At 43.7% G+C, this 17,524-nt stretch overlaps 1 protein-coding gene across 1 annotated transcript in view; it reads right to left on the bottom strand.

Annotated features, from left to right (window-relative positions):
• Positions 1-6,026, bottom strand: part of LOC145418989 (protein obstructor-E-like) — a 31,359-nt gene extending 25,333 nt beyond the window's left edge. Inside the window, exon 1 of the mRNA XM_080287242.1 lies at positions 5,969-6,026. Coding sequence (XP_080143368.1) covers positions 5,969-6,011 — 43 coding nt within the window. The 5' untranslated portion in view covers positions 6,012-6,026. The remainder of the gene's footprint in view (positions 1-5,968) is intronic.
• Between the last annotated feature and the right edge of the window lie 11,498 nt (positions 6,027-17,524).

Below are 17,524 nucleotides of genomic sequence, written 5' to 3'. Positions count from 1 at the left end.
ACAAATAAATCTGAAAGAAATGGTGTTCAGGAAAAGAAAGCTTGTAGTACTCAAAGGGTTAACTGTAATATGAAGCATTATTCATGAAAGACAAATGAAGGGTAGAAAACAATGAAATAAGGAAACGTTAGATATGGAGATTCACTAATGGAAGGATGGAAGAATTAATAAGAACTTTTCCGTACAAGAGATACAAGTTGAGAGGATAGCTAGATGACTCAATTTTATAAGTGGTGTCCTCCCAAAAAAAAACATCACTCACACACACACACACACACACACACACACACACACACACACACACACACACACACACACACACACACACACACACACACACACACACACACACACACACACACACACACACACACACACACACACACACACACACACACACACACACACACACACACACACACACACACACACACACACACACACACACACACACACACACACACACACACACACACACACACACACACACACACACACACACACACACACACACACACACACACACACACACACACACACACACACACACACACACACACACACACACACACACACACACACACACACACACACACACACACACACACACACACACACACACACACACACACACACACACACACACACACACACACACACACACACACACACACACACACACACACACACACACACACACACACACACACACACACACACACACACACACACACACACACACACACAACACCTCACTCCCCCCCCCACACACACACTTAAATACAGGAAAAAATGTGAACAGAATATATGGGTGATCACAGAGACAGAACAGGTTATGCCCATTTAATTGTGATCGGTTTTTACGTACTGAAGAAAACTTGTCTCTCAGAAGCAGGAATGACATACGAGGTTATCTAAGTATTTTTCGTGATCAAAATGTTTCATGCTCCAGGTCTAAGGATAGTGAAGTAGTCTGGTGTTAGGGTAAATGGTAGGTAGAGAAGGTAAGACAGCAAGAGATCAGGGAGTTCGCGTCTAGTGGGAGTGGCGTAGGATGGGAGGTGGAGGGGAGAGGGAACAGGAGTTTATGGGAGGCTTTAAATAAAAAAATGGTGAAGTGTCCAAACCACAGCAGCTTTTTCCCGCTACACAAGGTCAGCCAGGGAGCCCAGTTGTTGTCAGGTGAGTGTGATTAAAGTTGTCGATGGTGAAGCGCTTTTTAAGTGACATTTTTAAAAGTAATTTTATGTAACTCGTATATACCGTAAAGGTTTCTGTTAGTGATTTTCTGGGACCGTCGCTTATATGATCCTGTTTTGGCTATTATATGCAAGCTCTTAATTTATACTTTTTATACAACTGGTCGTAAATTTGAGATAATTCATTAATATATACAATTCTTATATATAAAGTAACATTTTTATAGTTATTTATGCAACTTTTATAAGGCTGTGGTTTGTGGTGATTTGATGTTATTAGTTTATGGAGCTGTGTTTTGTTATGATTCTATGCACCTACACCTCACACATCGTTTGCTTATTCATAGAAATGCAGTTTCTAGACGAGTGATGAAAACTGTGGATAAAGGTTTTTTAATGGCTATGTAACTCATTTTTACAGATTTAAGTAGGGTGTTGTTGTTATGGCCTATGGATATTTAAGGTTAGAACAAACCACTGATTCCTTTCCATTTTCAGTTTCCTAATCATCCAGTTTCACACCTGTCCTATTACTCAATCCCTCATCTCTTTGCTCAGCCCCCTTCTTTCTTTGTAACTCTCACCCTTCCACTAAACCCTCACCACTCCGTAAAACCCCACACCCTTACAACCACTGCACACTTTCTGCCGCCTCATTTCTACCCCTTATTCCGATTACTCTTGGCCCTTCCAACCCTCCAGCCTAACCGTCAGCCCCCTCAGCTTAGCCTCATCCCTCTTAACCCCGTACACCTAGTCACCTTAACCCCCAGTCTAGTCTCAGCCACATCAACCCCACTACACTTAACCTCCTCAGCTCCACTACATTCATCCTCCTCGTCCTCCTCAATCCCACTACATTCATCCCCCTCATCCTTCATACTATCAACCCCCAAACCGCAACGCCTGACCACTGACGACCTTCCATTATCCTCAACCCTCCCTTCTTCCTTTTAAACCCTCATCCCCCTCCCTTTCCATCCTTCATCCCCCAGCCTTCTAGTTATCTCTTTCCCTCCTTGTCAACCCAATATCCCTCCCCTTAACTTCCTATTTCTTTTCATCTATCCCATAATCTTTAGTCGCTCACTTCATTACTATTTTATCTCCATCCCTGTAGCCCTCTTTTTTCATCCCTCCACTCCTCTTCTCCTCCTCATCTGTTTCCCATCTGTCACCTCTCCATTCTCATACCCCTTCCCATCCATGTCCCTACCTCAACCCTTCCCTACCCATTCTGTCATTCATCCCCCCATCTGTTACTCCATTGCAACTGCCTCTTAATCTTCAGTTTTCCTTCCATTCCCTCTCCTTCACCTTTAAATCCACCCTACATCCAGTTTCACATCCTCCCTCCCTCTCTTGCAGTTTCAGACTCCATCCCTTCACCCTGCAGCCATCCCAGTTTCACTCCTCCCCCCTCCCTCCCCTCCATCTCATCCCTCTCCCCTCCTTGCATTCATAATCAGATTCTCCCCTCCCCTTCCCACAAAGCTACATACTTCCCCCCACATTTAGATTTCCCCCTCTTCAGTTTCAGAACTCCCCCTTCAGTTTCAGAGCCCCCTCCAATTTCAGAACCCCCCTCCATTTTCAGAACCCTCCCCTAGTTTCAGAACACCCTCCAATCAAACCCCACCTCCAACCAGAACCCCTCGAGTTTCAGACCCCCCCAAGTTTCAGAACTCCTTCCAGTTTCAGAACCCCCCTTCAGTTTCAGAACCCCCCCAGTTTCAGAGCATCCTTCAGTTTCAGAACCTTCCTTTCAGGCTTCATCCTTGAGTCCCAGCCAACCCTACACCCTCCTTCACCTCCCCTCCCCCTCCTTCACCTCCCCTCCCCCTCCTTCACCTCCCCTCCCCCTCCTTCTCCCTCACCTCAGCCTCCAGTCCATCTTAAATCTGCCTTCCAGTCGTCTTAAGCATAAATTTCACGTTCATTGCCCTGTGATGTAAGGCATTTAAGCACCGCGCGACGAGAACATAAATAGGCTAAAAAGTATATGCAGATTTACCAGAGTTAATCCCTTCCCTATAGTGTTGTTTATTGTTGGTTTATTCCGACCTCCAGACGATTTTATTCAGGTTTGGAGAGATTTTTTTAACTGGTGACGTTAATTGAAGCCTTCACCAATCTCCCCACTACTAGGAAACTCGGCTTAAATGAGTGAATTGTCTGGTAGTAACAAAAATAATATATAACAAGACGTCATCGTATCTGAAGGGTTAAAGGGGATATTGCTGACTCCTTCATTACTGCAGATGTTCGCTAAGCTTACTAAAAATCGCCTCCCATTACGAAGATTAAGCTTTAAAAATAAGACGTCATGGGAGGCAGAAGGTTAATGAACTGGAATGAGGCAACACGAAGAAAATGGTGTGAAAGTTGGCAACACAGAGGTTATCCAGAACGCACCTTATGTTCTGGAAAATAAGAAATGAAAAAAGAAGAGATGGTGATAATAGCAAGACCTCCCCCCAGTTTCACCATCAGCGTCTTCAGGACGTGGATGTCATTTACTTTTCCGTTTCCATTTCACCACAGTAGAACGACGTCATTGTGTGTGTGTGTGTGTGTGTGTGTGTGTGTGTGTGTGTGTGTGTGTGTGTGTGTGTGTGTGTGTGTGTGTGTGTGTGTGTGTGTGTGTGTGTGTGTGTGTGTGTGTGTGTGTGTGTGTGTGTGTGTGTGTGTGTGTGTGTGTGTGTGTGTGTGTGTGTGTGTGTGTGTGTGTGTGTGTGTGTGTGTGTGTGTGTGTGTGTGTGTGTGTGTGTGTGTGTGTGTGTGTGTGTGTGTGTGTGTGTGTGTGTGTGTGTGTGTGTGTGTGTGTGTGTGTGTGTGTGTGTGTGTGTGTGTGTGTGTGTGTGTGTGTGTGTGTGTGTGTGTGTGTGTGTGTGTGTGAGAATTCATCCACACCATTTTGTTAAGCTTCGTGAAGGGGATAATGACGACAATATCTAAACCCTCCTATTTGAAAAAAGTCTTAAGCAGTGGGAAGTCGTCTGGAGATAACATGAATAGAGTATAAAAGACGTCCTCGGGCTGAATGGACTAACTTTTGATACGAGCTTTATATTTTCCGCCGATCAATGGCAGATTTTATTTTTTGTAAGCTCTGAGAAATCTAACGTGGCAGAAAAGTTAAAATATCACAGTTTCGATTTACGTATTGTTCGCTCAAAAAGAGAGAGAGAGAGAGAGAGAGAGAGAGAGAGAGAGAGAGAGAATCGTAAAGTCGTAAATACCACTGGATATGCAAGTAAACTCGTCTCTCTGGCCTCTGATCTTAACCGCAGCACCTGCCAGACTGCATGCCTTCACAAACCAGCCTTTATGGCGTCGTTTTGCATTGCAACACCATCTGGTCTCAGTTAATTAGTGCTCTGAGTGTCACCAACTGGACTGTATTCATGAGCTGTATTCTAAATCATAAAGTTATTAGTAAGGAATCTTTAATAATGGATGTCATTTAGTCTTTGGGTCCAAAAATCTCGAAAGGAGTAATTTTGAAATGGCTCTCATGATCATCATTACGGTGCTTAATTAAGGACTTTTTTTTTTTTTTATTAAAAACATAAATGTTCACTGAAGTTTTCACCGTCGTAAATTTATTAAAAACATCGTCCCCGACGCTCCATCCCTTCCCTGAAATGCTTCAGGAGGGGATGGCCGTAATAGAACCGCATTCAGGCGGTTCTGTCGTGGTATACTGGTTTTGTCTTACTACTCAAGAGCGATGTTTGCTTCTGAATCTTCACCGACGTTTAGTTGCTCCTAGAAAAGCAATATTTACAATAAACTGCATATACTCCATTTAACATTCTCTGTACACAAATGCATATTGTACATTAAGTAGTTCATATTAATCTGTTGATGTGGATGCACTGTTTTCCCCTCTTCTTCCCAAGAGCGGAGAAAGTGTGGGTGAGTGACTGGGTGAGAGTGGCGCCGGCCGGAGTGTGTGGCGGGGGGAGGGAACACACATTTTTGCGTCTCGCAACACCTTGAACAGTATTCTCGCTGGCTTAGGAAACTTTCAAGCACATTTTCTTTAGCGATTTACTTTTTGTAATACATTCTACTGTTTCTTCTGTTCTGCTGTTCATATCTTTGTGATACCGACATGGACTGCATAAATAACATACCATAAGAGAATACCCCATATAAAACAATAACCTGATAAGAGATGTGCTAAGAGAGCCTCCGAGGTCAACGAGAATGTGGGGGTCTTGATTCACTGGGGAATGACATCATGTAGACTTCGTTTGATTTTTTGTGAGTTGCACGTAAATAACATACTTTTATATCTTTTAATGAGTGTAAGGGATTATAGTTTGGTATTAAGATGTTCTTTAGTTTTCTTTTTTAATGGTATTTAATTCTGTGATGATATTCCGAAGCTTATCCCACTTTGTATAACATTTTAATCGTTTGTATGTTATGGGTCATACTCGCCCAAAAGAAATCTTTTGTAAGTTAGCCAAATTAATCCTAAAGTGAGAACAGAGCACAGAATGATAAAGTCTGAATGAGATATCGATGACGACATGCCTTATAAATATGACCCGTAATGGACAGTAATCACGTCATGAAGATTGCCTAAAAAAAAAAAAAAAAAAAAGGGGGGGGTCATTTTTTTGTTATTTTCTTGCATTTTTCAACCAGTCATTAGCTAAGCGTTTCTCTAGCAGTTAGCAAAACTTTCGATAAGTGTTCTTTTCTAAAGTGACTTGATATTGTAGGCCAGATGCACAAAAGTGTATTGTTCTTACCTGCCGCGAGGGCTAGGCAGGCGAGGAGGACCAGGACGCACATCTTAACCGGGTGTGGGCTGCCTGCTGACTGACTGACCACCCCACGGTCCCCACCCCGCTGCCTCTCTCCCTGCCTCCCTTCCTCCCTCCTTCCACTCTCCACCTTCTGCCTCACCCTGCTTGTCTTCCTGCCTCACCCTGTCTCCCCTCTCCTCTGCCTAACCCTGCCTCTCTCCACTTTCTGTCTCACCTTGCTTCTCACCCTGCCTCTGTCCATCCTCCGTCTCACCTTGCTTCTCTCCCTTCCTCACCCTGCCTCACACTCTCCCTCTCTCCTTTCCTCCCTCCTCTGCCTCACCCTGCTCCTCTCCCTTCCTCATCCTGTCTCACTCCCCTCTCTGCCTCACCCTGCCTCTCTCCCTCCTCTGCCTCATCCCTCCTGCTGACTAGCGACCTCATACCGCTTCCTGTTGCCCTGCCTCCCTCCCTCCCTCATCTTCCTAACCCTGCCTTCCTCTCTCTCTCGTCTGCCTCACCCTGTCTCTCTCCTTTCTTTGTCTCAACTACTCTCTCTCCTTGCCTTCCTCCCTCTTCTGCCTCGCCCTGTCTCCCCTCCTACCTCGCCCTGTCTCCCTCCCCCCTCAGCCTTGCCCTACCTGCTAGTTGACTGTCTTCCCCACTCAGCTGCTCCTCTCCCTGCCTCCCACTTTCCCTCCTCTACCTCACCCACCTTCCCTCCCTTACCTTACCCTGCCTTTCTCCCTGCCTCACACTCTCCTTCGTCTTTCTCACCCTGCCCCTCTCCCTGCCTCTCACCTTCCCTCCTCTGCATCACCTTGCCTCTCTTCCTGTTTCGCTTCCTACGTCTTTACCTACGTAACTCTGTTCCTTGCCTCTGTCTCTTTGTTTAACCCTTCCTGTTTCTCTTCTTGTCTTTCTTCTTCACCTTTCTTTTTTCCCTTTCTACCTCTCTGCCTCCTTCTTACCACAGTCCCTGCCTTCTACCCCGCCTGACCCGCCTCTTCTTCCCTCACCCCGCCTCATGAGCTGCCTCACCCCGCCTAGTATGAGCGTACATCAGTTAGCATTTGTTTATGTTATTGTGTTCCATCTCAGCCTTCCACTCTGTGTCACTCGGCTTACCTTCCTATCTTTCTTTTTCTGACTCATCCTTCCTTCATTGTTCATAGATTTTTCTTCCTGCCGCTCTCCTGTTTCACCATGCCTGTTTTTCCGTCTCTCTCTCTCTCTCTCTCTCTCTCTCTCTCTCTCTCTCTCTCTCTCTCTCTCTCTCTCTCTCAATAAATATATATATATATATATATATATATATATATATATATATATATATGTAGTATTCAGATTTCTTTACGCCCTCCTACTTCTTTTCTTCGTAAATCCACTTCCTCCGTACTAGTTGGAGTCTTTCAGTTTTCTCTCTCCTTTCCTTCGCCTCCCATATTTTGCTCTTTGTTTGGATCGATTCACATAGTATTTTTTTTTTTCCATTCTTTACCTTCCGTATCTTCCTCTGTTTCTTGCCTTTGTTTACAAGTCTGTACCCCGTCTTCGATTCTTCTTTTATTCTCTCCCTTTCATCCTACCCTCTCCTTCTCTTTGTCTCTCGTGTCTTGGTCTCTGTCCGGTTTCCTTCACTTGTTATTTTTCCTCTGGTTTTCCTTGACGCTCCCTCCCTTTCGCCCTCCCCTTCTCCCAGGTTGAGGCCAAACCTGCTCCTATAAACCCTGGTCACGCCTCGGGACGGTGGTAGCCAACCTATATATTATTAATTTAGGTGACCTTCAACAACTGTTCTAAATTTACTGGGACCTGAGAAATATATTTAATTATCAGTTCAGTTTGTTAGGCTAGCCGCTAGATAAATCGTAATTTTTAACCAATTATTTGCACGCAGTTTCAAAAACATAGTAACTGACGGTGATAAATTATTGCAGAGTGAAATCTAATCTCCGTGGTAATGTAACGAGAGAGAGAGAGAGAGAACCATCTAGTAACTTCTAGTTGATCTTAAAGATTTCAATGCTGAAGTAGTGATCAAAGAAGATCTCGGTGCACAGCACTGCACATACAGAGTTTTTATTCTCTCTCTCTCTCTCTCTCTCTCTCATTTTGACTGCATCGTTTATTCATTACATCCAACATCATTACAACAGCCTTAGATGGTATATACTTGATATAGGGTGATGGATGATTTGTGTGATAATGATGTGTGATGATAATGTTCGATGGTGAAATTGGTGGTGTTGGGTACTGTGTGTAGTGGTGATGGTAGTGAAATATCAGGTGTTTGATAAAGCTGTTAGGTGTGTGTGTGTGTGTGTGTGTGTGTGTGTGTGTGTGTGTGTGTGTGTGTGTGTGTGTGTGTGTGTGTGTGTGTGTGTGTGTGTGTGTGTGTGTGTGTGTGTGTGTGTGTGTGTGTGTGTGTGTGTGTGTGTGTGTGTGTGTGTGTGTATGCTGATAGTGACGAATGGTGAGATTAATACTGATGAACAACTGTGGCAGAATATGTGTTATGTGATGTGGTTAGGTGAGTGATGGTTAAATACTGAGGTCTAGATGGATGAGGAGGTGATGATAGAAGTTAATGGGACAAGATGATAAATAACACGTGATGATGATGATGATGATGATGATGATGATGGTGATGATGAGAGTGGATGCTTATGTGTCTAGATCTGGTAATGAGATGGGTGATATTGGTTCCGTGGAGAGAGAGAGAGAGAGAGAGAGAGAGAGAGAGAGAGAGAGAGAGAGAGAGAGAACTGTAAAATTAGGATAAAGATCTTGACTGGAACATAAGAATTGAATGAATTTTATCCACGTACAGGAAATGTTAATATTGTGGGGATATAACTGTTTCTGACCGACTTGGACCCTACAGGTAAGATGGTTGACATAATTCCTACTCGGGTGATGGAGATGATGACAGTGAGGGACTAGGGGGCTGAATGATGACGATGATGGTGGTGGTGGTGATGGTGGTGAAGATGGGCGAAGCGAATGGAATGAACGATGGTGGTGGTGGTGGTGGTGATGGTGGTGATGATGGTCGAGAGAATGGAATGATAACGGTGGTGGTGATGGTGGTGATGGTAGTTAAGATGGTCGAAACGAATGGAATGATAGGGATGGTGGTGGTGATGATAGTGAAGATGGTCGAAGAGAATGGCAATCCAGTGGAACCTGTGTGTTTACTTTCTCCCAGCGATTATATGCTCTTCCCTCGACGGAATAATTGCCGGATGGAAAAAAAAGATGAACAGACGGACAGACTAACAGGCACAGCTGAGTTCACAGGCCCGTGGTACAGTGGATGGTTAATTGTTACACTGTGTAGGATAATGTGTAGAAAACGGCAGTAGTTATGAGTCTCTGAAAGTAATCATGAATCTACAGTAGCTGACTAGCCTGAAATTACCTCTTAATATTGGTTAAAATATATTGTTACTGAAGCACGCTCTCCTTAACTACAGAGCCTGATGGTTCAGGCCTCTATACCAGGAACTTCTGAGCTTAAGTATACATTGGTTGGATAGTACGCAGAGAAACAAGTGTATGAAAGTTGTTTGTGTAATTCAGTAGCTTCAGTACCTGTGCTGATAATTAGGGCTGTGAAGGTAGTAAGCACTGTATTTTATAATCTTCAGTACCTGTATACTGTAAATGACCAGAGGCACGAAGGTATTTGGTTGTTTAATATCATCAGTGCCATGGTGTCGTTATTATCTTATTTACGCAGCCAGATGATATTACATAGCCTAGAAGAGGCTGATCACAGTGAAGGGATTAATGGCAGTAGTTTCCCAAACCATTCGCTGCGAGAAATCTTCCCCAAGCGGAATAAAATGGCCTGGTGATAGCTAGAACGGAGTGTACACAGCTTCTTGTCATTGTTCGGGTTAATTGGTAGTTAGAATTTAGAAACATAGATGGGACGGTGGGATTTCTTAGTGCGTATTTGATGCATAGGTAGGTAGGTAGACTGATTAGGTAGTTAAGAATATAGGCAGAAATACGAGTAGGCTAGTATGTTAAGAAGCCCAGTCACTATGAATGCATGTGTTTCTATAGATAGATGGGTATCTGTCAGTCTATCTGTCTATAAGTGTATCTATCTATATCTATCTATCCATCTATCTGGCTTTATATTTCTATATCTGCCTATCTATCTATCCATCCATCTATATTTGTCTATCTCTCTATCTGTCTGTCTATATCTATATCTATATCTGTCTATCTATCTATCTATCTATCTATCTATCTATATATGAGAGAGAGAGAGAGAGAGAGAGAGAGAGAGAGAGAGAGAGAGAGAGAGAGAGAAAGAGAGAGATACGACCAACCAGAACGACGTTCACTTAAGTTGAACCAAGGGTAGTATTTATAAACACTGCTGAGCCTAATCTGTGAATGATTGTGCCTCAGTATATGTTTGTGTTCACCCATAGAGCCACCTAACACTTCACAATGAAATCAGAATGAATATGAATGCGGAAAAAAAAAAAAAAAAAAAAAAAAGCAAACCAGATGTACAGTATGATATTATTGTGCTAAACTGTTCTGGAGGCATTTTTTTTTTTTTTTTAATGTTAGAAATTGATGGGAATTCTCAGTAAAAATAACCCGTGGGTGTTGGAATCCATTATAAATAAGAGACCAGAAGTCATTGCTCTCTAGACAGACATAGTGATGAACGAGTGGCTTCACCTCACCTGCCATTGTTCTCCGATAGATAGGTGACTGATAGATAGCCGCCAGACCTCAGCCGACGGTACTCTCTCTCTCTCTCTCTCTCTCTCTCTCTCTCTCTCTCTCTCTCTCTCTCTCTCTCTTTATCTACCTACCTATCTATCAGCTTTTGGTAGTTTTCTCTTATTATGGAAACGGCACTCAAAGGTTATTTTCCCCTTTTTTGGTCTCGAGTGAATAGTATATAATTTGATACTTGTAGAATCTATAAACTGGCGAGTCTGGTTCTGTGTCCGTAAGTCTGTCCGTAATCCTTCATTTTTTTTCATCATATTTTCTCAGGGGCACTCATCTGATTTGCATGACAAGTGGGGTACTGTTAATCTAATGGATCACGAGTCTCTCTCTCTCTCTCTCTCTCTCTCTCTCTCTCTCTCTCCCTCTCTCTCCCTCTCTCTCTCTCTCTCTCTCAGCAATATCGGGCTCCTGTAACTCACTTTCAGAAATAAATTCCCATATTCTTGTCGGTTAAGGGGACTCCCAAGCACTCTTCCTTAACGATTTATTCTTCAAACTACCCATTAATATCCTGTCTTGTGCTTCTTATATCCTTTTAATATCGACATAGATTACATAAATAACACACAACAATATAATAACGGAGCAGAATCAGAAATAAAACCGGTAAGGAAAAGGCGTTAATATGCTTCCTAGCCACACGCGAATACCACACAAAGTACTAGAGTTGTCCCGTCATGAGGGAGTTGATTGTACCAGCACTAACACTTTCAGATTTATATGACTCACTCTCAGCAGAATGAAACTGTCAAGCGTTAACTGAAGGAGAATATTAGATTTGTCACGGCCATGATATATACTGTGCTGTTGCCCTGGGAATATGTACCCGCAAAATACAGTCTCTTGCCTTGTTAAGACCACATGGATGAGAGGGATACGCCTAACCTACCTTAACCTAATTAAACTTAACCTGATCTAACCTGCAGGCCTCGTCCCTCTCGCCATTGTAGTGGTATTGCGACCGTATAATGGAGTAGTAGTTGATATGTCCGTGCTTGATTCTGAGATGTTGCTGATCGTTCTACCAACTACCCATCAGCAAGTGAATGTCAAGCCTAGTCACCTAAAAATACTGTTACCTTAATATGTCAAGAAGACTGTGTGATGGTGAGCATTTGCATATAATAAGTACACTGAATGAGCATAAGGTCAGCCCTAAAATTTCCCTCACGACATCAGATAATACAATAACACAAAGAGCACTACGGATATCATGAAAAGAGTTTGGGATAATGTTTGTGTGGTTCAGTAAAATGTGTGCGTCAGATGTGCAGATTATCGGGTAGGAGTGTTCGTATCAGTGACTCATTTTGCACGACACCGTATTCTTCATGCGGTGTTTGGAGGGTGTAGGAGAGACCCTTAAGGATGACACACTTTAGCTACGTATCACTTCTGGGGAATCAGTGTTTTTTTTTTTTCCATGCTAGTTATGTTGACGTTATCCCTGGTTGAAGAACATTCGTTTTTGAAATGACATGAATAATTTAACATGCTTCTTTGAGAGAGAGAGAGAGAGAGAGAGAGAGAGAGAGAGAGAGAGAGAGAGAGAGAGAGAGAGAGAATATATTTACATATAATTTTGTGTGTGTGTGTGTGTGTGTGTGTGTGTGTGTGTGTGTGTGTGTGTGTGTGTGTGTGTGTGTGTGTGTGTGTGTAGTATATTTAGCCTTACCGGTACAAAAGTCAGTATTTATAAGGGAAAAGAACATCAGGCGTATGACTTCATTGAGATTAATTCCGATTACGCATAGAGGCAGACCGTCATGGGAAGGTTGCGTATAGGGAATGCGTAAACGGAGCCACACGTGTCCTTGTCTTGTGTCTTGCGGTTATGCCACCCTTACGTCACCATGCTGTGTCTCCATATCTTGCGGTGGTGGCGTGGCGGGGAGGGTGTGTTGTGAGGTTAGTGTTGGTGTGATGGTGATGCTCGTGGTAGGTGAATTATTGTGGTGGTTGTGCGGTTTGACGGTGATGGTGCTGGTGGTGATATTTGAGTGGCTGCGGTATTATGATGGTAGATTGGTGTAACAGTGGTATTGTCGTAGATGGATGGATGTGGTTTGGTGATGTGCAAGCGTGGTGTATTTGTGGCAGTCTGATGAGGATGGTGGTGGTAGTGTGGTGTGAGGTTGCTGTATGTGTTTTTGGTGTGATGGTAGCTGAGTGGTCGTGACGTTGTGGTAGTAGTGTGGTGTCTTGGTAGTGCTGGTGGAAGTTTAACTGTGGTGGTGTGACAGTGGTGTAAAAGAGAGGGTGCTGGTGGTAGATGAGTGGTTGTGGAACTGTGGTGTGACGTTGGTAGGGCTGCTGATAGTTTAGTGATTGTGGTGGTGTGGTGTGGTTGTGTGGTGTTTAATGATGATAGTCGAGGTGTTGTGTGATGCTGGTGGTGGTGATAGTTGTGTGTTGCTTGTGTGATAGTTGATTGTGTTGTGATGGTGGTAATAGCAGTATTGTGTGGTGTAAATTGTGATGTTTGCTTTAGTGAAGTGATGGTAAAAATATTGTTGGACTGAGCCATAGTAGCGATATATGAATGGCTGTGGTATGTTGGTAATAGCATTGGCGTCTGTGGTATGTGTGGTATGTTGATATGGTGGTGGTAATGGTGTAAATGGTGATTATTGGCTGTGGTGGTAATCGTTAATTATTAGTATAATAGCGATGGTGTTTATGACAGAAAGTGTAGAGGAGGGATGTGTTGGAGTGCGTGGTAGTTGACAAGTATGTATTATATCGGTGTATCTTATAGGTGGTAGTGGTGGAGCTGTGTGTTTGTGCAGATGGTGGTGGTAGAAGTATTGTGGTTTTGCTGGTGTGATGGCGGTGATATTTTGGCGATGGTGTGATTTGTGATGGTGTGGTGAAGAGTTCGGATGGGCGAAGATGAGTGTGCTTGCGAATGTAGTGTGGTGAAAATGAATACTTCGATAGTAGTTGTGGAAGAATGCTGCTGCTGCTGCTGATAATGATGATAATGAAGGTGATGGTGATTATGGTATTGATGATGATGATCATGGTGATGTACGAGATAAAGAATGTGGTGAGATAACGATGGTGTGGTGTGGTAATGTGGGTGTGGTTCAAGGGCTGCAATGTGTCATCAGTGTAGTAAACAGTGACCTTCCAACAACATTTCCCCCTGTGTATTTCAAGAGCTTTCTACCTACGTAATTAATTGTTATGCTGGGGTTTGTTTGTTCTTGGATGGTTACATAAAGGGGTGCATTTATTAATTTGCTCTTCTTAAGCTGAATATAAATTGCAAGAGTAGAAAAACAAATGGCATCGAAAAGGTTAAATTTGTTTATTTGGTCTTGATTCCTCGAACACTTTCACTTGTTTATTTAGTCTTTCTTTGGCACCTGTCTCTCATTACTTCGCTGTTACCTCTCAACTCACCATTCAGCTACACACCTTTCCTTATCTCATATCCTTCCCTTACGCGCTCTTCCTCCTCCTGCTTATCATCCTTTCCTGTACACATCCTTCCCTCACATCTTTCCTCTGTGACTTTCTGCTGTAGATCCTTCTCACATCCTGCTCTAAAACATCCACTCTTCTACTTATCCTCACGTCTACAGCACATCCTCCCTTTCATCAACCCCTTCTCCTAACATATCCCCTCCCTTCCCTCATATCCCCTCCCTTCCCTCATATCCCACCCTTACTCAGCTTCCATCACTTACGTTCTCCTTTCCTTCCACATCCTACTCGTCTGCAAATACTATACAGCCCTTCTCTGAGACCCTCCTTTCCCTTTCATTCCCCTGCTTCCTGTACCCTGACAACCTCCCAGTCTCTTACTTTCCTTCCACTACTCATATTCCCCTCCCCATTAGATTCTCCCTCCTTTCACATCCTACCAGACTGCAAATATATATCCCACTTTTCTTTGGCAGCTTCTCATTCTCTCTCTCTCTCTCTCTCTCTCTCTCTCTCTCTCTCTCTCTCTCTCTCTCTCGCCTTCTCTCTCTCCTTCTCTCTCTCTCTCCTTCTCTCTCTCCTTCTCTCTCTCCTTCTCTCTCTCTCTCTCTCTCCTTCTCTCTCTCTCTCTCTCTCTCTCTCTCTCTCTCTCTCTCTCTCTCTCTCCACACTTCCCATTCTCTCCCTTTCTGCTTCATCTCAACTCCCTCTTCCCTCCTTCTCCCTACACCCATCGTCCCCACTCCTCCAGCCTCTCCCACTTCTAACCCCCCCCTGTCTCCTTAAATCTATTCACAAATTCTTCTTTCCCCAGCACATTCTACCATCCCCTCCCCCCATGTAGCCAGTCTGCATGTAACAATCCAATCAGTCTTAGACAACCTCCCTTCCCCCTCTTCTTTTCCTCCACTCCTGTCCCCCTCGCCCTCTCCCTTCCCTCATACATCCCCCCTTCCCCTGCTTATTCTTCCTACCCCCATATCTCAACAGTTTGCAAAATATTATACGGCCATTCATTGACAATCTTATACTCCTCTCTCCCCTCTCATTTATTTTTCTAATCTCTCTCTCTCTCTCTCTCTCTCTCTCTCTCTCTCTCTCTCTCTCTTCAACCCACCACATATTCCCATTCCCTCTTCTTCCTTTCTCATTTGCCCTTCTCCCCCACTCTCCCCTTCTGTCACCCTGCTCAGTTCACTACATATTTCCATTCCCGCTCCTTTCTCTCCCCTCTTCCCCTCTCTCCTCCTCTCCCCACCTGTACCCCTACCTACTTCAATATTCCTCCCTTCCCTCCCCCTCCCCCAAGCCCCTGCCTTGCCCCTCCCTAAGCCCCTGGCACAGGTCCAGGAGGTCAACGACACCGCTTAGCCTTGACCTCAGTCGAGACGTGACCTTTGCTTTGCTTTCCATTGAGGTACAGCCATCAAGGAGGCTGTGATGAACTAGTTAGAGTAGTGGGCAGGGTACACTGTGGTCGCGGGTTCGATGCCAGGTGTTGCAGGCAACATCTGACCCCGCCCCAACCTCAGTATCCAAAAATTGGCATAAAATCTGCGTTAACTGCCAGATATCTAATCCCAGATGTCATTCAGAGCCACGACAGTAACGCTTCCGAGCCTCATTAGTTCAGCACATCACTACTCGCCTCCAGTAATCTGTTGGCCTCCCGTATCTGCCTATCGACACTTCCACTTCTCTCTAGGTCTTCCTCGCTTCATTCTTCCAGCTGTCTGTTGCGAAACATCACCTCTCGCTTCCGCCAACCTAAACCTTCCCCCCCACATGAAGGTTACTTTTCAGATTTATCCTTCCGCCTCCTCTCTTTCGTTCTTCTTCCGCTTATTCAACCAAGTCTCTGCTACAGCTCCTCATCAGACTCTCCCATCAGTCCAAGCTGCCCTCCCTCCAGTAATCTTCTTTTTTTCCATCCTTCCATCGCCTCGTTTTTGGTCTCCCACTCCTTATTCAGCTAAGTCTCTGTCAGTTCGCCATCAGTCCGTTCTACTGATCCAAGCCGCTCTCCTTCATTTACTCATATTTTCTCCCTTGCGTGATCCAGGTACCTCATTCCCCCACTTCCTCCTTTCAGTCTCCCTGCCAGTTTCTCTTTTGTATTTCTCTTTAAGCTTTATTTTCTTTGCGTTTTATAACATGTAATGCCACAAGGGCGGCTAAGTTTTTGCTTTATATTACGAGATTAACTAGAATATATGATGACGTAATGATCCAGCTGTGAAAGGAAGACATCGGTGTTGTTCATTTGATTTTAACCTCTTCAGCGCGTTGACGTTTTTCTTGTTTTATTGTTGCTACTGTCGGACGATTTGATTAGACTGAGAGAGAGAGAGAGAGAGAGAGAGACAGACAGACAGAGAGAGAGAGAAGAGGAGAGAGAGAGACTTTACAACCAGACGTCTCTCCTAAGCTGAATAAAATCGAGTAGTGGAGGTAGAAATAAAGTACAGTAGACGTCATCGTACTGAGAGGAGACAGCAAGAAATAAAGCATAAAATAAAATAGGAAATTAATGTACAGGAATATACAAGAAGGGAAGGCTACATTAATTCCAGTTTCTCTCAATACTCGTTTAATATTTGGCTCTCATCATGATTATGCACCTTTTCGAAATTACTGCTTTAACTTTGGCTTTCTGCATTATGTGGTGAGAGTAGGGAGAGACATGGAGATAGATAGATAAATAGATAGATAGATGGATGGATAGATAGATTGATAGATGGGTAGATAGATACACATATATACATACATACATACATGCATGCATACATACATACATACATACATACATTAAAGTGCACTTTGTGAGCGCATGACGAGCGAGGGAGCGTTTGTACATGCGCATATCATCATATTTCATCTTTGTGTAAACTTTCAACATTTCTGGTGAGGTAGTTGAACAAAACAGAAGTATAATTGAGCTAAAATATTTACTTTCTCCCACTTTGCATCCCTCACATTTTCTCTCTGGATGTGCATATAGCGAGGCGCCGTACCATTTATCACGTGCGCAATGTTCACTTCTCTACTTCCGACTTACCGTGTTAACGAACTGCGTCGGTAAACGCTTGGCTATGGATCTAATGATAAAACGCTGAAATGGGGCGATTACCCTTGCTGATTTCGCCCCCTAAAAATAGAGAAAACGTTCATGTAATATTATGAGGGTAATATCCGATATTTAATTGTTAGAATTTATGCAAGAAAACATAGTGTTGCAACAGGAAATCTTTTTAAATTCGATTTCATAGTGGAGCATGTCAACTGAAGCCCTCGGTACATTCCCTCGGAAAGCTGGGATACCAAGGGGTTTCTTTGGCCTCATGAGTAAATATA

This window comes from Coenobita brevimanus, chromosome 14 (assembly GCF_032717465.1).
Source record: "Coenobita brevimanus isolate Jiangsu-jjx chromosome 14, ASM3271746v2, whole genome shotgun sequence".
In the NCBI taxonomy this organism is placed as follows: domain Eukaryota; kingdom Metazoa; phylum Arthropoda; class Malacostraca; order Decapoda; family Coenobitidae; genus Coenobita; species Coenobita brevimanus.
This window is presented reverse-complemented; position numbering and strand designations above follow the sequence as displayed.